Source organism: Pygoscelis adeliae, unplaced genomic scaffold (genome assembly GCF_000699105.1).
Source record: "Pygoscelis adeliae isolate BGI_AS28 unplaced genomic scaffold, ASM69910v1 Scaffold38, whole genome shotgun sequence".
In the NCBI taxonomy this organism is placed as follows: Eukaryota; Metazoa; Chordata; class Aves; order Sphenisciformes; family Spheniscidae; genus Pygoscelis; species Pygoscelis adeliae.
Genome location: NW_008825614.1, coordinates 16,189,104 through 16,211,969, shown reverse-complemented (window position 1 = coordinate 16,211,969; position 22,866 = coordinate 16,189,104). Strand labels below are relative to the sequence as shown.

Genomic DNA, 22,866 nt, shown 5'->3' with positions numbered 1-22,866 from the left:
TGCCCTTGCATATATAAGTTTTTATATATTTGAAATGCAGACACACACACACATAAATACAACTGCACACATAGCTATCTGAAAGTTAACAGAATACATTTTCTTATTTTTCATGGCAGCACAAGCTTTTTTGTCTGCTAGCCCCTCAGTCACTAATTCACATTCTTTTAAAGGGAAAAAAATATGCTTCTGTGCTCTAGTTTTAAAATGCAAAGGTATGATGTTATTTGTCACCATGCCCAAAAAAGTCCTTACTCGGTAACTTTGCCAGAAGAGGGAGAGAGAGAGAAGGCAAATGCTCCCCCAGCTGTTTCCTGTCTACAGTGTCTGTGTAATGTAGATAAATGTGAGGATTTTCTCTAAATCCCTCTTCTGTTTGCTAAATCTCACTGTCACTGCTAAAATCAGAGCAGATAGAGCCTGCGCAATGGAATAAAGTCCTCAATATTGAAATGTGACATTGCTCTCAACATCTCACATCTCTCTGGATTTCTTTTTTCTCATCATTACTGCTAACAAATTTATTTCCAGACTTTGCACTTTTAAGAAGCAATGGAAAAAATCAACAGTCTTTCAACACAATTAGTTAAGTGCTGCTTTTGTGATTTCTTGAAGGTAAATCTTTATTACTATTTCAAATAATTTTTTAGTTTTATTTTACTGTGTATTGTCTGCTTCTGGTTTGAAGAGTACTGTACACTTTTCAATAACATTATTTTAGAACTGAGAATTATTTATAAATTGCTGAACATGCAATTTTATATGATCTGGAAAATGGCTGTATGTAATAGTTGCAATTACATAGATAACTGTAAGGGTAAACTATTGCAGATACATGTCTTAATTTTCACTTCTATTCAGAGAACTTTGCAATATTTCAGTTATGTCATTATTAAAGGGACCAATTACATCATTGTCTATATTGTTAATTAATGCTTCTGAAAACAAGAACTTTTAGCTATTTTCTGCAGGTGCAGGGTTTTATAGGAAAAAAGGTATTATTCACATGTTAAGTTTCTGGAGTTTTATTATACACAATTATAGAGAAAATGTTCATGCTTTCACAGGGAAACTTTTAAGGGATGTTGTCACTGCAGCAATTTTCTGGCAGCATTGTAGCATTTACTTGTTTTTTCCTTTCATAAATTAAAAGTAAATGTGAAGTCCAATTTGTTTTCTACATTAGAAACCAGCTGTGACTCTTGCTGACCTTGCATATTTGTATAGCTTAAGCAATTGTACGTAAAGAAAATGGAAATTCCCCTACATGTTCATCTCCAAGTTTCCCCTTGGAGGGAGGGCTGTTGCAGGAAAGTTTGCATGTGAAGTTTCATGTTATGACCCTATAATTTCTACACATTAATATAAACTGTCTTTAAGTAAATTTGGCTTCAGTAGGTGCATTGACCTCTGTTTCTGTCAATTGGCCCTAGTTCAACTTTCCATTATCAGCAAATTTATATCCTTCAAGAACTTTTTTCTTTAATATTTTGCAAGGACACTTATGCAGTTGGCAGAATTCTCCTGTTTTAATTGTTTAGGGCCTAATTATTTTTTTAGAGTGTCTTACACTTAAAACACACTTATCTCACTCCTTAATGTGATTCAAAAAAGCAGGTCTGTAATTGCAATGGATGAAACCATTCTCTTAATGTATAAATGGGCATCCCTTCCAATACACTTCAAAAATGAAGATCTTTTTTTTCAAGTATTGAGCAAGGCACTAAGAGACATAAAAGTAATGTGCTAGTTCCTCAGCTGGTGCATCCTGCCAAGCTTCCTTGGAATCAATGGAACATATTGATTTAGGTTAGGATGTAGCCCAGATTCTTTAATCAAAGTTAGCAATATTTAAACCTTGATCCATTCTAGAGTATATATGCTTTATTTATATAATAATTACTAGTGAATACTGTTACTACATACTAATTACATACTTGCTACTGTGGCTTGGTAATCAGGCTCAACCTCTATATAGCAAAATGTAATTTTGAATATAACTCTTGATTTTTTTTCTATAGCGTATACTATCCATAAAAATGTTGCCCCCTTCAACATATGTGTAATTATTGTAGATGTCCTTATATGTTATTAAAATGACAAAGCATGTGAAGACTTCTTATGCACAACTTGTGCCAACTGATAGTTTATTAGACTAAGAGGACTTATAGGGAAGAATTAAGAAGTAAAAGAGATGTAAAGTGTTCATATATGACATTCCTCTGTGGTGCCACTCTTCTGGACTATTAAAAGAGGAATGCAGCAAAAGCTGCATTTTACTGAAAAAAGAGGAAATTCCAGCTGTGAAAATATGGCCAGTCATTCTATGCAACTAAAAGAAGTGCTTAACCAGGCTCATCCTGAACCTGTATTCAATTTCCAAATGTAATTAGATGCTTCAATAAACCCCACCCACGTGCTAATGCGTTTTCTTTCAAACTCTCAACTTTCTAGTCAAACTGGGGACATTGCAAGTACCCTGCCTGTTTGTAAAGAACCTGAAGCAATATTGGATTACAACTTTGTATTTTCTTAAGAATATTCCCCTCAGACATAAATGGGAACTTTGATTTTATCAGAAACATATTGAATCAACTAATGTTATGTTTAATTAAAATGATGAAGTAAAGCTAAAGTTTTAAACTATGTTTTGGAATTAGTTTTGATGAAACAGCATTTTATTTAACAAATAATTGATTGAGCCCTAGAAACATGTGAGTCTGTTTTCTTTCCCCCAATGTTTTTACTTGTTTGAAAGTTCTTGACTTTTTTTAAATTTGGAGATAAAGTTAGAAATTCTCTGTGGTTTATACTGTGCAGCCTTTTTGGCTTCCACTAAAGGAAAAACAGTAGATGATAATCTGTTTTGTTGTAGTTCAGTACTGATATTTATCTGAAAATGCAACCCAGCTGAAAAGTTTTGAAAAATACAAAATTGTTAAATGTCTAAGATTTGTGTTTATTTCTGGCCTAAATGTTATACAAGAACAAACTGTTAAATACATAATGTTCTTGTATTTGTAAAATCTTTCAGCCTTCTGACACGGTGTGCTAAACAGCTTTCTACTTTACCTCCTCAGAACCAGGAACCATCTTAAACTGCAGGTGCATCACATTTATCTTAGAAATTCAAAAATATGGCAAGGGAAAAAAGAAATTGATGTTGTTAAGATATGGAATCATTACAGGAAATAATGCCTCATGTTATCATCATTCATTTATAATCTCATCTTCCTCCATCTGCCATTGAAGTCATGTCCATGCATTAAAGCTTGTTGGTTTTTGCATGGCAAAGTTGGCTAAAGACTCTTGTGAATGGAAAAATAATTATTCTTTCTTTTTATGATATATCATGGGATTAAGATTGGTGCATTATTTTCACAGTGGAAATATCAGGAAAAAAACAGGGATAAATTCTGACTTATTTATAGATTTGTCTCTTATTCAGCTTTGACTTAAGTTGAAATACGGGATTCATCCAACAAGGTGCTAAGATGCCTTGCCAAGAAAATAAGAATTCTTAAAAATTATTGACTAGAGAAGGCTCAATACCCCACTGGATCAGATCTCATATGAGCAGACAATAGATAATTTAATTGTTTTTTCAAAAGTTCAGTGAAAAAATAAGAATAAATAGTCCCTGAAACCCTGAAAGAAACTTTAGGGAAGATTAATCATTTTACTCCAATTACTTTGCACTAGTCTGTTAATACAAAGCAGTTTTAAGCCAAGGTTAACTGTATGTGCAAGACAGATTTGTAACTTCTTACCTGACTGCAATACTAATATTAACCTTGAAAAAGAATGAAATTAAATGCAGATTTACAGCTTTTGAAACTAACATTTTTGGCACGTGATCTAAATCAGCTCAGAATATACATTAAGCACATTCTTCACTGTCCTGCTACTAAATAGAAATAGCTTTTCCTATTATTTAAAATAAATAATGCTATCTTCTTTGACATGTTGGGTAAGATCTTTGGTTGATATAAATTGATATAAAAGGAAGTGGATAAATGGAATGGTACAAATTTACACCCATTGAGGATTGGCCTTTCTTCAGTCATAAGTCCAGGAAAAAGATAGTTTGTAACCAAATGTAAATGAGAAAAGAATTATCACCTCTGTGTATACCTCGTAGCCAAACCTGACTAAGAGGATATAATGGAGGTCAGTGAAAGTATAGCTGCTTCCATCAAGTAAAAATACAAATCCTTAACACTCCCACTAGTGCTCCTTTTAATTTCTTGAATGCTTCCAAATGTTAACTTGCTAGTAACAGAGGCCTGTAAGAGTCATTGAATGCAGTCCCCTACCATGGAAGGTCCCACATCAACTCTACTGTAACTTCGGCAACTTCTACCTTGAAAATTCTTTTGTTTTGTCCTGATATTTCCCTTTTTAAGGTGGCTGGAGACCCTTGGAGTAATTATGAACCCTTTTCCTACTGGGCCAAATTTCCTTCCCTCCAGCTTACAGCCATTTATTCCTGTGCCAGTGCTGTTCTTTAGTTTAAATAGCTCTTCTCTGTCATATGCCACCTCCACCTCCCACAGTACATTGACAGGCAACTGTCATATCCCTCTTAGCCTATCTGGTCTCCGACAAAACAATTCAAGGTTGTCTAGTCTTCCTTACTTTTATTATTCTGGGCTTCCCTTTGCCTGTCTATTGCACTCTTCCATATCCTCCTTTTGCAGGAGCAACCATAAATCATAGTTACTACAAGGTTCTCTAACTACGTGTGAATGTGAACCAAGAATATCCACCAGAGGAAGTAATCGGTTTATATGGACTAGAATATGTAGACAGTGGCAAAATTATGGTGAGGCATTTCCTGATACTGTGTTTATTGTCTAACAAATTACAGTAAATATGCATTCTCAACTCACAAAGGTGCAAGAGTCATTTTCTTTAGGACTCTTGGGAAATTCTGACACTGCTTTTTCTTCCTTGGCAGGTGAAGATGCACACTGTGTCCTACATTCATTTCTTCTACCTTGGCCTGTGTTTGCTTACCTTAACCAGTTCTGCTGCTGCTGGCCCAGAAACACTCTGTGGTGCTGAGCTGGTTGATGCTCTTCAGTTTGTGTGTGGAGACAGAGGCTTTTACTTCAGTAAGTCAACCCTTTCTTTCATTCAGCTGCTAAACTTTTCCGTGTAACGTCTTGGAGTTTGCAACTGCTCTAAGCAAGCTTAGAAATGATCAAACCAGGCTGCTGAGTATGACTAGTATCCTCTATCTTGGAGATGCCCAAGTCTGCAGTGACCATGAAGAATAAAGCTGTGCTTGTGTTCAGCCTCTGAGTTTCTGACAAATTTTCCTTTTCAGACATGTTATTGTTTTTAACCATTTTCCAGCTGCTGTTATTCCACCTGCTGTATTACTGCTTTCTGCTGACCTGCCACTGAAATTAAATGAATGAAAGCACATACTAGACCCAAGATATTAATGAGGCAGTACTGCATGTACCTGTTATGGCAGTCTACTCATAAACTGTTTAAGTACACGTTGTATCATATTAAAAACACACTAAGCTTCAACATCTGGTTTGAAAAAAAGAAAAGCTGGAAGGCAGCAAGCAGAAAGTTACCAATCCAAGTATCCGCATGCTTCGTCAGTTAAATACAGGTGAAGGAATATTTATGCATGGTGAGATAATGAAGATTAACAACAGTACAGACAACAGATAAAATTAAGTCTGCAATAGTGTGGATATATTAGTACTCAAATAACTTTTTGGAGCAAGACCTCCACTTTGGAACTGAACATCACAATATTTTTCCTTTGCTGTGTTTTAGATTGTGCAAGCTGGAGTAGCTGTCTCTTATCTTAGTACCTTCCTACAAGTGCCGTCAAGATCAAGAAATACACAACTTGCAAATAATAGAAATCTATATCTAATTTTCAGCTATTTGCTACTCAAATAACAAAGTTAATGAAACTTTTAGCTAGGAGTATATTCATTCTGAACTCGTTCATTAATATATTTATTCAAAACATGCAAGAATTTGTGCTTTTAGAGCCTCTGAAGCTAGTGTTTACTTTTAATAATAATATGTGCCTGTCTGAAGTTCTTGTCTGAAGTTACCTCTCCTTCAGAGCCTCAGTTACCTTTCCAAACAAGAATATAACCAAGAAAAGGAAATATGGGGTGGTTAGGCTATAAAGACAAGAAATTAAGTGAAGGGGTTTTTTTTCTATTTATTTTTATATTCTTTGTGAGGTCTAGCTTTTTTCTTCTTTTTTTTTTTTTTTACTTTTATAATCCTCATTTTATCCTAATAACTCTTGCCCTCTAAGGTATCACTTTTGTTTTTCTGATCTTACCCACCCCATTCCTATTCATTTCTATTTATTGCTTTCAATATTTTTCTCCTTGCTTGCAATAAAAATAGAATTAGGGAAATTCTTAAACCTTTAACTTGCAGAAAATCCTGATTTCCTCAATACAAGCTGCAGATGTTTTCACTGTCTTCTTGGTACTTACTATTAAAGTTTACCTTTGAAACTAAGAGGCTTAGTTTCATATATGCAAAGTAATTCACTAAAGAACCCTTCTTTTCTGTATTTAATACTTTAGCGATCGTTAATAAGCATCTACTCTAGGGTGCTGTTTAACTTAGTATTCTGGTGTTAAACACAATATTAAAAATACTGGAATCTCTCATAAAAAATTTACATTTTTCTACCAACTCTTCATGTGTTCATTTGAAGACCAAAATCTGTTACCTTTATCAGTAGCTGAGTTACACTTAAGGGGCTACAAATACTTTCTCTTTGTGGCTGGAAGGAATGTAAAGGAAGATTTTCATGTCCCCCTCCTGTTTCTGCACCAGAAAATGATGAGACAATATACTGCCCCCTTAGAACAGCATAGCTTTTTTTTTTTTTTACTGTGCGTGTATCTTAGGCATTTTCCCAGTCATTCCTCTCCCGGCAAAATGTTTGTGGCGTGTTCAGAGAACTATCACACTTGCTTGCCACAAGAGTGGCTGTTACTGCCAAGCAATCGGACTTACTGTTATGTGTACTCTATGTATTCCTCAAGGTAAGAGGACATGTGAAATACTAATCATCAGCAATAACTTTCTTTGTTTTCAATCTCAGTTATTCTAAGGTTGCACAGTGTGTTTCAAACCTCTACATTCCCTAAGATATATCATCCTTACTTTAAAATACCAGGGTGGGCTTCTGAAGTTTTAAAGGAGCTCTTTACCCTTGCAATCTTGAGTTTTATCTGCTGTCAGTAAAGACTTTTTCTCTAGTTTTCTTTGTTGTTTTCTTACATTCTGAGTTTTCACTTGAAATAATGTCACTATTGACACCATAAAGGTCTACCTGGTTTTGTATGGAAGACCGTGGAAGGTTTTACTAACGAATGACCACTCTGTTTTAGGAAAGTCTTGCACTGTTGTAATCAACAGACTGCAATTGCAACATTCAACAGGAATTTTATGAAGTTGATACATGGCCCTTGGATGCTAAGTAATGTGTGTCCTCCACCTGACTACTTCTGATTCATGAGGCAGCAATTTAATCTGTTTTAGCCTTATCCCTCTTATTTGTTAGTGTTTAATCTAAAATATAGAACTATAGAAAAGTAAGTCCAGTAACATTGGTAAAACAACTTGAGATCTTCATCTCAAATGTACTACAGAATGCAGCGTATTATTGGAAGTTAAAAATGTTGCTCCATTTCTTGTGACTTTTTAAGAATAGCACATCATTTGCAGAAGTAAAAATCCAGTTAACTTTTTTCTTTTATTGTGAAGAGGATGTTCAATTTAAATTGTATTTTAAGTCTTCTGACTATTCCTTGGGAGTTGTGGGTGGAAATGAAGATAGAAATAATTGAGTTACTTTCTGTTGAAACTCTGTACTCCACAACCACAAGGCTATACCTACATCTAGCACTGGAAGAAAAAAGTTTCTTATATATAGTCTACTCTGCCCAACTTCCTATCTATAAAAGAAAATTCTTTGCAGCTTCTGAAGAGATGCCCCAGCTGCTTACCACACACAAAGAAAAGTATTGACTTCAAGAGGAAGTCAAATGTGGCTTCTACCACTCCCTTTCTTCATGAGGTAGACTGGCAAGGAGCATTTCTTAAAGTTTTTTTAGGGGAGAGCACTGCACAAATCCCAAAATAGAGCATCTGCTTTTCCCTTGGTCACATTTAACCCCAGCCAGCACTGGCTACTTCTTGGACAGCTTTTTCTCTCCCATAATTCACCAGTGAAAAGCAGTTTGTTGCCACCTTTTATCTGGCAACACCTCTCTAGCAGAACTTCTGCCACTCAATTTCCTGTGTGCTAGCTTACATTAGGAGAAGCCAACAAACAGAGAGCCTGGCCACAGCTACACAAGTGGCTACACTTAGACATAACTCTTCTCAATTAATGTTTCTCTAGTCTCAAAAACTCTGGATTCAACAGTCATGAAGCAAAATGGGATGGCTGCTATGTTCATTTGAATTTTAATGCCTAGAAAGGTCTATCATGCCACTGCTATTACAAAACAATGCTGAGGGCAGAGAATGTTGCAAAAACTGAAAGGACAAATTACAAGAAACTTACAGAAGCAATAGCCCAGGAGGGGGGAAATTTTGCTTGAAATAGTCTAGTCTTATCACAGGAATTTACTATGTAGACTAATCAAAAAAAGAGATTATTTGTTTTCTTTGTACAATTTGAATTTGATGGACAATCATTCATTCTTGCTCATGTTGTTTCCTGAGGACTATTACTACCATGAGAAAGGAAAGCAAATGTAGTTTGCTCTAAGGATCAAATGCTATATTCTTTTTTATCTAGTTTCTTCTCCTTTGAAAATATTCCTTTTCCTTTTCCAATACATGGATACCAGTTTGGCTAACCATACACATGAGTGCCAATAAAGAAATAGCTTTCTTATTTCTTTAGACACTTTTGGTCATTCTTATTTCTAAAGCCCAAGTTAGATGGCAATACTTATTTGAAATCATGGCAATCAATTTCATGAATTAAAAAACCACCTTTTTTCTGTTAAAAAAACTGCTTTGGGCTTATGGTGAATATTCTGAAGTATCACTTGCATAGAAAAGAAGGAGCTGAATTTAGATACCTGACAAAATGGTGTTCCTCTGATATTCTTCAGAGAATGGAGAATGATCTAGCACATGCTTCCATATGTAAAAGAGTGAATCCCATAAAAGATGGACTTTTCTGGTATCCAGCCTAATGCTCCCTGTGCCAACTGCTTTGTGGAGAATCATTACAGATTTTTACTATGGTTTTTTTCACTAAGACAATCAGAATTGTGTGTTGTCCTTGGGAATATCAGTTGTGCGCAACATAAAACTATTGGTTTATAATCATCAGAAAATCAGGATAAGACAGTGAACAGAGTTTTGGGTAATCAGAGCTGCCATCAGATCTTGTTACTTTGTAGAACTGAGGTATATATGGAGGAATTGCTGCCTTATAAAGGAGGAAATAAGGGGCATGGCAATAGGCAACTACGTTTTGCTTCTTCCATTTCCCTTTAGTTAACAGCTACTTGTTTACTTCAGGAAGTCTGCTTTTAAGATGTTATTAAAGTTTCTAGGCCTGTCAAACCTATCAACATAATTACAAGAGATGGCATGGCACTCAGTTGTTTAACTACTCCATACCTGTAGGAGCTATGAGTCATTAGCTCATCTCTGTGTCCCTGATTGAGAGGAATGTTAATGTTACAAGCCCAGGAGAGGCATGCTGAAAACCTGCAGTGGACACACACAGCCTGTGGTGTCAGTGACAGTCTTACAAATATTTGCAAAGAAATGCTGGTCATCTTGGCTATGTTCACACAGCAAGATCTGAGAGTGTTTTTAAGCTCCTTGGTCTGGCTACATGCCCCATTCATGTCCAAATCCTGTATCCATGGAAGATTTGAGTGTATTCTTCAATCTTTATCCCCAGGTTCCTTACTTCTTACAGGAAAGCTAGCCTGGAAAGGAGCTAAGATGTGCTTTAGCCAGGTCTGCAGGGTCAGTGCTCAGGGAACCAGGACTGTAGGCACAGTTATTGATATACCTGTGTAAGAAAAAAGACAGCTCTGGATTCTGGAATGGTATCACTATATAGTCAAATAACTGATACATAAGTTTGGTGTGTGCTCTGTTGCCCCTGTTAGTAATCATTGAGGAAGTTCTCTGAAAATAAGCCAGTCTTTGAAATATTTTTTTCCTTTTTTACCACATTAAAAAAGGCTAGGGAGTGTTCATAAAGGCTAACCTTAGTTTAGTAAGGTTAATCTTCTTAAGTTACCTCTTTAATAACAGAGAGAGAGGTTCTGCCTTCTTTCTCCATGGATCACACAGTGAGTCTAGGAGGATTTAGCCTTTGAAACACACTAAATTTACACTCTGCAAACAGGTCTCCTCTACAGCTAGTTCTCAGGTTGCCAAGGATTTCATAATTTTTCAACCTTTTCATGAAGAGGGACTGTAGTAGTAATGATAATTCTAATGAGGTGACTGGAAGCAAACCATTGATCAAAATTTCAGCAAGAAACAACTCTGCAAAAAGTGTCTACTACTAAAACCAAATAAGTACAGTTCCTCCCGAAGTTCAATTTATATGTGTCCTTATTAGCTGTTAGATGTTAGAGATGCTAATGCTTTTTATGTTTTTTGCCTTTATCTATGCACTAGACCAAGGTTCAAATTTGGTCTCAAACAGCAGAAAGCTGTTATTTGACATTTGATTCCTGCTATATGTGTATTTAATACATTGTTTAGTCTCATGTTGGATAAAGTTGCTCAAAGAAGCACTTGGCAACATAAGCATTAATTCTTGGCATAGCTGCCCCTCTTACTTTTCCACTGAATCTTAAAAATGAAGAAAAACCCTTCACTCACTTCAATTCCGGCATATGGTTTATGCAATTGGCCAAAACCTTTGCATATGGACCTCTTCATTTTTTCTGCTATTAATAATGCATTTACAATATTTGATCAACAGCAGCAAGAGGCGCAAAGCAAATTATTCAGTTTAGTAGAACCACATAGTCTCTTAATTAAAACCTTTTGCATTAACTACTTGAGCATCTAGGGCAATCTATACAGAGTGCTCATTCAAAGCAGGAAGTTCATATAGCCATTTCTCTAGAGCTTATTCAGCACTTTAGCTCTTATGCATGTTTCAAACCCTCTCACATCACTGAAAATCAAATAGAGACTTAAAGCTGTTTTCATTTCAGAGCTTTGCTAAAAAGGGATGGATGTGAACTTGTTTATTAAGCCATGCCCAGATGTCATTATTTCCCTATGATACAAGCTTAATTGTTCAAAAATATGACAAGAAATGAAAGGGGTAACCAAGAGTTAAGTCATTTCTCAGTCTAGAAATCAAGACAAAAGGAATACCACAAATGTATACTGATTGAAGAATTTATGCTAAATTTATCTCTGGTAATAACCACAGGAACTTCCATGTCAAAAAGAAGAAGTAGCCATTAATTCATACTTTCTTTGTGGTGCATTTAATGCAAAATCACCACGCAAGATATAGCCCAAGTACTGGGTCTAATTGTTAAGTCATGACAGGCATATTTCATGTTTGCATTGGTGAATGAGGTTCTGAGAACAAGAATTTTAACACATCCATAGCCTTTGGAGGGGCATACCATATACTGACCAGTGGGTCACTCCAACTTATAGAAAATCTTGCATTGTCACTGTAAGTAAAAGTTTAAAAAATTGAATCCAGTTAAATACTAAATGCCCATTTCAAAAGGCTGTACCTTAGGCACTGGTTACCACATAACTTTCAGAATAAAAGGATAAATTGCTTTTCTTACTGTATCAAAGCAAGAAAAGTCAAATGCTATCTTCTTTTCAGACTTCTTTAACTATTAGACAAATTATATAGGTGAGCTTGTCTTGTCAATTTTATCTGAGCAACTTTTAGGTTAAATTTCTGATTGCCTCTCCTATGCCAATTCCTGCTAAACTGGTTTGGAATTCCTTAGAAAACTGCTTTAAATTCCTTAGTAAACTTAAATTCCCACAAAATCAGACAAAAATCTGAGATACTTGCTGTATTTTTTGATTGAATTCCGTGTACAGTCAAATTTACTGTTTTCAATGTTCTTGCTCTTACAAGACAGAGTGGAAGCTGTTTGCTCACCTCATGTTAAATCCTTTGCTAGTGAAAACTGGAATAGCTTCCTTTTATCAAAGAAACAATTTAGGGCCCATCTCTTTTTTTTTTTTTTCTGAGTCTACAGCATATTTATGTATTTCCCATCTTATTTTTGAAATTCAGCTGATCCCAATTTTCCCATCTATGTAATATAACTGTTCTAGAGTAAGAGAATGCCTCCAGACAGCAGAACCTTCTGCTTCCTTATGTGCCCATAAAAGCATGGAATTAGGGAAAAAGTGTCCTGTTAAAGCACTTCCATTAGGAAATTACAGCTCACGCCCAAACCTGAAATGATATGATTTTTTTTTATACAGAACTATTTGTTTACAGTGTTTGCATCTTTGTGTGTTGGGGAGAAATTTTCACAAGGCTGAGTATGCAGAAAAAAGAAGGGGTTGGCTCAGAGCATTCTGACTCAATCCAGCTCAGTGAACAAAACTGTTTTCTTTCTGAAAATAAATATTCTAGCAATACTTATTAACTATTTCTATCTCTAAACAAGTAAGCACTTAAGTAACATCCCCAGTTCCTATAAACAGGAACTTCTAAGGAAAGTAAATACTACCGAAAAGTGTTTTGACTTCAAAAGAATGTTAACAGCCATATCCTACTAAGGCAATGGGTAAAATCTTAAATTATGCACACAAACTCTGTATTTCACAAGAAGTCTGTATTCTTAAGAATATTTTTAAATGTATGGCTTATGCAAAGGTAGAAAAAGTATAAGTGTTGTGGGGAAAATGGTAGAGAAGATGTTGTTATGGTTGTGGATCTGAAAAGATGAGTACATTCCTAATTATCTTCGATGGTTGTGTGGTACTATGTATAATAAATCCAATTTACAACAGAGGGATTTTTTTTCAGACTTGCATTAAGTATACTGAGGGTTTCTTTTAACTCAGCCCCATCAAAATGACTGGGTAAGAGCTTTTACTATTATGATGAAATTTTTACAACTTCTTTTTGTAAGTCTTCATTGATTACTTTAGGTCACATGAAAGCTAATAAGGACATCAGTTTTAGGTTAACATAGCAGGTTTAAATTGAGTATGTTTCATACCTTGAAACTTCTGTAGACAAGTAAGATGTAATAATTTGTTTCTACATCCCCTGAATTCCTGAATTACTAGTCAACAGGTCTTCCATGAAAAAACTTAGTTTTTCCTACGTATTTCAAGTTTTATGTTTCTTTCCATTAAAGTTTCCAGCCTTTCACAGACATATTTAGTTTGGCAGGAAGAATCTGGTGACTCATAGACTGAAGAGATTTGAGAGCAAGCTACTGAAAATGTATCTAATTTCTTCTTGTGTAATTTGGGAGCAAGCTACTGATAGTATGTCTAATTTTCCTAGTTTAATCAGATGTATTATTGGCAAATACATGTCCTGAATAAAAGCCATGTTTATTTCTGAAATATATAGCTAAGATTAAATGCAAAACCACCATATATATTTGCTTTTAGAACACTTCTGTTTTTTCTAATTGTTTCTGACATTTTACTCTAAATCAATGGGCACTGAATGAAAACAGAGGTACTACTGAAATAATTTGCATTATGACCCTACTTATATTTTGGAATTCAGTAATATCAAAGTATTCCTTACTGAAGTGTTGTTTTGTTGTTTTTTTTTTTGGGGGGGGGGTGTACAAGGGAGGATAGATGTGTAGGAAGAATAGGTGATGTTATTATACCTCCACGATTCATACAGAGAAGAATAGGTGTATTAGAAAAGCTCTCATTTGTATTTTATGGTGTTTACTGTATTGTTCCTTTCACCTCTTTTCAGACAAAAGACTTTTAAATTCAGTTCTTTCTAGACAGGCAATCTGTGACAAACGTCATTTTCATTTACCCACATACAGACTGAACCTTCTGAATTATAAAGACTAAACAGAGCTTGATCCGATATACACAAGGAGATTCTGGTTCAGATTCATTCCATCTACTTTTGGGCACTTACATGAGGTATCTGAGTTAGGAGCCTACTCAAGCTCATTCAACAGTCAGTGAGAGAAGTAAGAAACTTTCAGAGCTCTCATTAAGTTCTGAATATCCCTAGGACATACTTTTCCTTATCCACTAAATTAAGCAAGGAAGCTATGGCAATTGTATCCTTAAGTTAGGTAAGTCAGTTGAGTAAGGACCCTCCATTAAGAGCCTAAATTTTGGTGGGATGAATCTATTTAAAATCACACAATGAACTTCGATGTGGAGATAAGGATGCACTCATACGGACCACATTTCAGATCAAAGCAAATCCAAGCTTATTTTAGCTGCCGTGCTATAATACAGTTAAGCAATGACCCGGAATGTGCCTTATGCGGATAACACCAGTTAGAGTTGCTCCTTTGGCCTTTAAGAACTCCCAGGCCTCAGCCTGACTAAGTGTAAATCCTGTTGGAGAAAGCACTCCACTCTGAAACAGTAAAAGTAGAAGGGAAAAGCTTATCTATCTTTTCTTTCTTGATATAATAAATAGAATATGCTCTTACATGCTGTAATAAGTAACACTCCTTCATGTTTTATTCCTGCATGATGAGACAAGGTGCACTTATCCATGCATAAATAATGAAGCAATTTTTTACACTGCCGTTCACACAGATTCATTTCTATTCCTATGAATATACATGGCCCAGCAGTTTTTTAAGAAATTGAGACAATAATAATATTTAAAACCTAGAGTGACATCTAAATATCAGATGTCATTAATGAAGCATTTTCTCTGTTAGAATGCTGTGCCATAAAGTATCATCATGGAGAAAGGACACAGAATGATGCTCAAGTACAGTTTTGAGATACTCATTGATACAACAGGCATACAGTTTTGAAATACTCAGGCGATTTGAAGATTTAAAAAATAGCTACTGCTGACCAAATAAGCTCATCTATAAAAGCAATAATATGACTGAAGTAAGACAGAACCCCATCTCAGGTTCTTAAACATTCAATCAGTTGAATCAACAGCACAAAGTACCTCTACCTTCCTCACTTCAGTTCCTCCCTTCATCCAAGGCAACACAGAAACAGTGCAGAACCACTTCAAAGATAACTGCATTCCATGATCTCTGAAGTGATCCCTTTGCAGGGAACAATAATTGCAGTAGTTAAAATTTCCAGACCAGCTATGGGGGGTAGGAACTGTACTTTAGGTTGGTCAGACCTTGACAAACTTTTTTCCAGTAACTGTATTTTGAAGCAGTCAGAGTACGGCACTAGAAACCAGAAAGGATTATTTACATTTGCTATGAATAAATATGTATACAATTGAGCTTATTTCAGGCTACTCTTAATATTGTGCATTGTACCATTCCCTGTTGGTCTCGCTTGAGGGACATGGGGTAGAAATGAAGGTAGTGTTTCCACAACATTCTCTCACTTCACAGTTATGTATTGACTTCTGCATTTAAAAGTCACAAAGGGTGATCTTGTATGAGATACTCACATGAATGATTTTATACACTTGTAGAGTTCCACCACTATTTCAGGAATTAGATACATTAGATTTAATATAGCTATCCCAAGATACAATCATTTCAAAAACTGGAGTGGTCAAGATAATATGGTCATTCAAAAAATAATAGGAAGATACTTTTGTAGAACTTGACCCTTAGCTTTCTTTTTGCAAACAATGGAATGAAATTCTACAACTGCAGCTCTAATGGTGTTAACTGTCATAATTTTTGTTACATAGTCATCTTATTTTAGTTTCTGAAAGCAGTAGGAGTTGATGCAATAAAAGACAACTATTTCCTGTTATCACTAAGATGAAGACTAATAAAATGAGCAGAATTCATAAGTGGTCATATTCTTATTGTCTGCTGCTCTTTTCAAATAGAAATTTATACTCTGATATGAAACAGATGAAGCTCAGATCTGTGAAAAAAGAGCAAAATTTTTTTAATAAATTGGGCTTGAACCCCCCGTCAAGAATCAAATAACTTGCAACAGATTTTGAATGCAAAATTATGACCTTTGAATCATGAAACAGCTGGGAGTGCCCTTGTTGAGTTTTTTTAGGATATAATATTCAAAAAAAGTGTATATCTACACTTTTATATGGCAGAGAAAGGAGAGACATTGTCAAGGAAAAGCTGATACGTAGTATAATAAAGAAGGGACAAAGATGATACCAAAGAAGGGGAAAATACTGATGTTGTTAATCCAGACTGGCCTTGTCCAGGAGTTTCTTCACTTCATAGTCCACAATCAGGAGTCCATGGATACTTACTTACTCAAGGTTATCAGTTAACTGCAACTGGCTTTGGCTCAGTACACTGAGGATAGTGTGAGTTAATTTGAGGAATTCTCTGTGTTCACTAAAGAAAACATTGATCATTGATTTTCCTAGGTCTTTTGGCCATAAGTATCATTGCACCACAAATATTTTCCCTTGACTGGATTCCTGCTAGTTTCTAACTAGTCATATGTTTTTCCTAAGAACTACCAGCTCAATTTCTGATATTTTTCCTTCTGTATTATAAATATAGCAAATAGAGGCTCTTTTGAGCAATCAATAGATACTAGTTGTGCCTGATTTGAAAAGGGTACATGCACATCAAAAAACTCCTCATTTTTAACATTCATTCAAAACAACCCAAAAGGTTTGTAGTGTAATTTTAAAGTTCATTTACCATTCATGGTACAAACTATTAAAAATTATCAATTCTTCATACATAAGTGTTTGCTGAAGTGCCTAAATTGGTCTTGATTTTGTGGCAGGAAATGGCTACATCTAAAAGACCGAACACTAACTTTTTACAGTGTTAACCTATTTTCAAAAATTAGTATGAGTCTCATGAAAAGTCACTGAGACCTTGGAGGCTCCTAAAGGCAGATTTTCAATGTTTTTTAGGCACTGAAGATGCAGATGGACACTCAAAAGATTTTTCGAAAGCAGTCATGTATCTATTTTCCACTGAAATCAGTGATAGGTTGTCCTAAGCAGTTGGGGTTTTTTTAAATCATTCTAGGCATATGCCTGTGTTTTTAGTCGCCTCAGTACCTTTGGAAATACAAGTCAGGGTCCTTAGCTACTTGTCTAAATTTTGCTTATGGACCTTATTGACTACTTGTGAAAAAGCTATCACTATTAAAAACTCTTTAAAATAAGAATTGGCATAATGACTTGGCTTCCTCTCTGACGTTAAACATACTAATACGCTTAGTATGAAATCTTCTTATTTCTAGCATAAATATGTGAGGCATCAGATGAAAGCTAATAATTTCCCAAGTGAGCTAAAAATAATGAAGGCTGAATTTGAATAAATATTCTAAGAGGCATTCTGGAACAGACAGTGCTTAATAAGTACTGTAAATGCTACCTTTCTATTAACCTCATTTGCAAGATGCCAAAGCCTAAACATGGACCACAAACAATATGGGATAAAGATTGAACATGAGAAAAATTATAATCATTGCAGGAAGCGGGAGACAATGCATATTTTGTTGTTTTCTTTGTCTTCTGACCAGAAAAATATAATTAAAAATCTCTCAAACTTCTTTAGGATATCTTTGGAGTTTCATGTACTTGTGACTTAGACCTAATCTCCACTGCAATGAGACCATCTGACAGCACCTAAATTTACTGCAATAATTCTAAATACATTATAATATAAGGAGTAAGAGAATCTGCAGGTTTTATTAAAAAGTATTAGTTTGTGTAACCACAAATAATGCAGGAATATATGAATTAAACACATTTTTTAAACGTGCTGCAACTCAAACAGAAGAGCTTAAGGAAAGAACTAGTGACAAACTGTGGTCTTAAGAATCCCTTAAAATCAGGGAATATTAGCCTTCATTTTGGTCACAGGCCAATCAGTTTTACATTATGATACATTCCATCACTAAATGACTACAGTCTTTAACAAAAAATTGTACCTGTAGTTATGCAGGATGCACACTTCTTGGGAGAAGGAAAAAATCATTCAAATATTTATTCTGTCTTCACTATGTAATGGGTGGTCTCATGCCCTATTGACTTCCAAGACCCAAACACTGCAGACCATAAGAATTAATATTTTCCTTATAAACTTCTCTAGAGTGCTCATCATAGAAGTATTTGATTGCAGCACTCAGACAAATACATTATGCCCTACAATTTCCCAGGAAATCATCTGTTTCTCTAAACATTTGTAAGGGTTTTTTTGCCCTAGTAATTGCATATCCAACTGGAGATGGTAAGGATTTTTTTTGCAAAGTAATTTTAACATTTCTGCTAGTACTTTGTATGTTCAAAACAGAATACAAATGTCAATGAATTTAACCTAGAGATACAGTGAAGTAGTACCTTCCCTTTATACAGGGGAAACTGAAGGAAAAAGGCATCTGCAAGTGTGCCGCTTGCTCAAAAGCAGCTTCAGCATATACCCTACCCTACCTGAGCTAATAAAGCACTTTTGCCAAAAGAGCTGGAAACAAAAGCAATGTAATCTTCCTCTCTTTCTGTTCAAATCTAAGCACCCTTCCAAAGAATCATTAACCTCTTTCTGCTTTCATTGGAGTGACAGAAATTGCCTCATCCTTGTGAGCTGCAGAAATTCCAGAGCAGCTGCTGTGCAGGGCAGCAGCAAAGCACTGACCAGGAATAGTTCTTGTTGCCAAGTGACTGGTGATAAATAGAATTCAGTGCAGAATCATTTAAAATTTTAAATGATTGAAATCTCTTGGTCAAGAGATCTGATTTAGATGAAAAGGTTAAAAACAATTAAGAAAGAACATAAAAACATGTATTTTCCTTTTCAGCTAATGAAGGAACTCATGAAAGGTGGTACAGAAAAGCCCTATATCTGTTCACAAAAAGTTCATGAAGTACCGTGGTTGTGTAAATACCGCTCACAGTTGCATGCTAAACCTTCAGCTGGAATAAGTAATTTCCTATCTTCAGTAATGACAACATAAATTAGGTGTATCCATTCATGGGTAGTCAATTGAAAATACCAACTGGACGAGAATTCATTCAAGTAATTTTATGATGTGAGTATTAGCAGAGACCACCAGTGCATTTCTCAACAGTCACTGTAAAAACATAATGTTTTTCACATACCAAGCTTTGTTGGCAATGGACAATAATCTACTAAATAAAAAGCCACTTTATATGTCGGTTTGGGTTTTTACCTGCTTTCCCCACTCTGCATCACCGTATTATATGTAACACTTAGAAAACTGTTTGTTCTGAACAACCTAAATAGATAAATATGATTTTGTTGGTTGAGTCCATCCTAACTGTCCTTAGCTTGACTTTTTTCAGACAAAGGAACTGATAGGCTATCATTGTGATATTGCCAGTATAGATTGATAATATTTTGATAAAGTTTTCATTTTGCTGTTTCCTTATAGTCTCAAAAGATGGAAAGATGTCTCAGAAAACTAAGACTTAATTTGTATCAACAATATATTGTTTTCTTGCTGAAACAACTATAATCACAGAAAACTTCTGGCTGAAGTAGGCAGTTGAAATCTGAAAGTCCCATTGTTTCTTATTTTGAGCCAGTACAGAAAATCCACCTTTTCTTCGAACCACCTGTACCTCTTCGGTTTGCATTATATCTTCATGCCATGTTGAAAGCAGAGTCATAATGCTGTTTTAAAGCACTGCTTTGAATTCTTTTTAGATACATTTAAACTATAGTAATTTAGCTGATGGCTGCTTGATTTCAGTGCAGCCGGTGAGAAAGCAAGCAATCCAATGACCCCAAGTTCACTGAGATTGCTGGAAAATAAAAACAAGGGTTTGGAAGGCCAGTGCTTCAACACATAAAGAAATATATTAAACACTTCAAAAGATATAAAATTCTTAGAACTGTTGGACAGGCTTCTGTGTGTGAACTTTCCTGTCCAAGTGGCATTGCTAAATACCATGACACCAATCAGAGGGCTGACATCATGTTGTTGTGTAACTCATAACCATAGCAATGTCATTTTTTAAAATGCATTATATGTGCATTTAGCGGCTTAAAATCTCAACTGTGTCAGAGTACAATCCAGGAGATTTATTTTGAAATACAGGCTCTTTATATTTTTTTTATAAGGGGAAAAGAAAATATAAAGCTTGTTTAGCCAATGTTAACACTGGAAGCTGGGATTCAGACAACAGACACAGTAAGGTTCCATCACCAATATAACTCATAGTGATATAGTCTGGTAAGAGAGCTAATCCTGATCATTTGAATGGACAAAAATAAACTTGAGTTTCTACATTATAAATGGGCCATGATGTACCTAAATGTATGCAGTCAATAAATAGCAAGGTACTCCCAAATTGCTGAGTAAATGGTCTATCTATCAGTCCAAGTTAACTTAGTATAAGTTAGGCGCAACAACTATAAGCAATGGAGAACAGCATGTAACAGAAACTGGGAATGTAATCCTCCTCTCCTTTTCTTCAAATCTAAGCACCCTTCCAGAGAATCATTAGCCTCTTTCTGCTCTCACTGGAGCAACTGAAATTGCCTCATCCTTGCGAGCTGCAGAAATTCCAGAGCAGCTGCTGTGCAGGGCAGCAGCAAAGCACTGACCAGGAATAGTTCTTGTTGCCAAGTGACTGGTGATAAACAGAATTCAGTATTGCCAGGTACTAGTAAAGGGAATGATACGTACCCTTTGCCTCAAGTGACATGCGGTAGGGAGTATCTGGTGTTATCTGTTACCTGTCATTTTAGAATATCAGCACATTGGAGCTGTAAAACAGAGGCCCTATGTTGGACAGATTGTCCCTTTATGTAATCACAGTCATCAGCAGTGGTGTAATGTAGCCATTGCCCTCTTGACAACCCACTGAGGAGACCACTAACACTGTCTTTATGATGCATAAAAATATGACATAAAGGCTTACTATACCCTGTAGGCTGCATACTATTCAATGAGTTTTGAGGCTATGCTTTCACAAGATAAGGGATGATATGCCCTATGCAACACCGTCATCTGGGGTAGACTGAATTACAGCTTCTTTGGCAAAGATAAAAGGACATGAATTTCTCTGGTAACAAATAAAGAGACCACCATCTGGTCTTACAACACTCAGCAATTATAACTGCTTCTTAAAGTGCACAAGAATTCTGGACACATATTACTTCCAGTATCAAACCCACAGTCACTTGACTTCTTGATATGCTGCGTAAGATGATCTTGTTGTTAACCAATTTCTCATATGAACAGAAAAAATATTTATAAATTTTGCCCCCATAAAAAGAAGTGGTGAGATGTTGAAATGTATGAGTCCAGCAGTACACAATTATGGCTAACACAGTCCCTTTCTGTGCAATCCATGAATCCAGAAATAAGACTTCCGAATCGAGAAGCCTAATTGGTGTAAACGCTCTCTCACCTTTTATATTTCAGAGGACAGACCAAGTGCTTCTGTAGATAGGCAACGGATAAAGAATAAAGCAGCTGGGAGGGCTATGACTATTTCTAGCTCTGGGACTAACTAGCTTACATAACCTTGAACAAACCAATTTTATCTGTATTTGTCTTACTTTCACCATGTGTGAAAATGAGGCAATGTTGTCTATTCACCTTTTAAATGCTTTTGAAATTCCCCGATTCAGGTAACCGTTCAGATCCATCCAAATATTATTTTTTAGAAGCTCACCCATATCTAATTCAACCACTGGAACAGTTAAAGTTTTAAGCAAAATGCCACATTGCAGTAAGGATGATAAATTATAGGTAATAGTCTATCAGACTTAGGAAGACAGTTCAGTAAATACAATAAAAATAGATCTGTTTACATAAGGGATAAAAATTGGCTACTACTTTCAAACTAGAAGTTAATGTATGCCATATTTCTGCAGAGAATCCCTCAAACCGTTTTTAAACAATACTATAACAGTTACATAAAACTTAACGGCAAGTTAAGTAGATCACCCCAGCAGGCCCTCTGCTTACTGCAAGTATATGGCACAGAGTTCATAGGTTACTTGAGACTCATTTTCCCAGCCAAACGAGTCAAACAATAACACTTCTAGGCACTGAAACACTTTTCCTTGGATTTCAGCAGAAGCAGATGTGGGGCTGACTACACACTGAACAAAAAGAATGTTTTGAAAAGAGAACAGCAGCAAAAACATAAGCTCAGCTTGCAGTTTATCTGTAATCATCCTTGCCTTTCACCTTGACGCTAGCTTTCTAATATTACCCTCTTCATCTGAAGATCAGTGCAAAGCTTCAATAAATTGGAAGCTCATTTCTTCATGTGTGCTTCAGATTTCTCTGCTAAACAAATTGGTGCAGTGTTTCAATCTTCATTTTACTTTGGGGTGTAAGTTCTGAGTCATCATCATTTAATTTTCTACAAGCCTCCAGCTCGTGTTTTCTGTTTTTCTTCCTGGATGTGTCATAACAACTGAATTGTACCACCCCAGTAAAATGGTGAAGCCTAGCAGACATCTGCCAGCAACAAAATACTGTGCTCTCACTCTAATTCCCCACACATTTCACTTTTCACACCACTTTCCTTGCATCCTCTCAATAAAGTGGTAGAGCCTGGTAAGCAATTTCTTTTCATTCTCCACAATGTTCTGCCAATGCTAACACAGAGATGAGGCAATAAATCAAACGAGTCGCCTCAGAGAAGAGTGCACTTGCCTTGCATGTTCTTTTCCTAGTCCTGTTTCTATCAATATTCCCATGAGGTTAACTTCCCTGAAGTCAGTGACTTCCCTGTAGGTAGGATATCTGTCAGTTCTG

General features: G+C 35.7%; 1 protein-coding gene across 1 annotated transcript in view; it reads left to right on the top strand.

Moving 5' to 3' along the window:
• Positions 1-306: 306 nt before the first annotated feature.
• IGF1 (insulin-like growth factor 1 (somatomedin C)) overlaps positions 307-22,866 on the top strand; it is a 50,939-nt gene continuing 28,379 nt past the window's right edge. The window contains exons 1-2 of the mRNA XM_009332952.1: positions 307-615; positions 4,961-5,117. Of these exons, the coding sequence (XP_009331227.1) occupies positions 553-615; positions 4,961-5,117 (220 nt within the window). The 5' untranslated portion in view covers positions 307-552. The remainder of the gene's footprint in view (positions 616-4,960; positions 5,118-22,866) is intronic.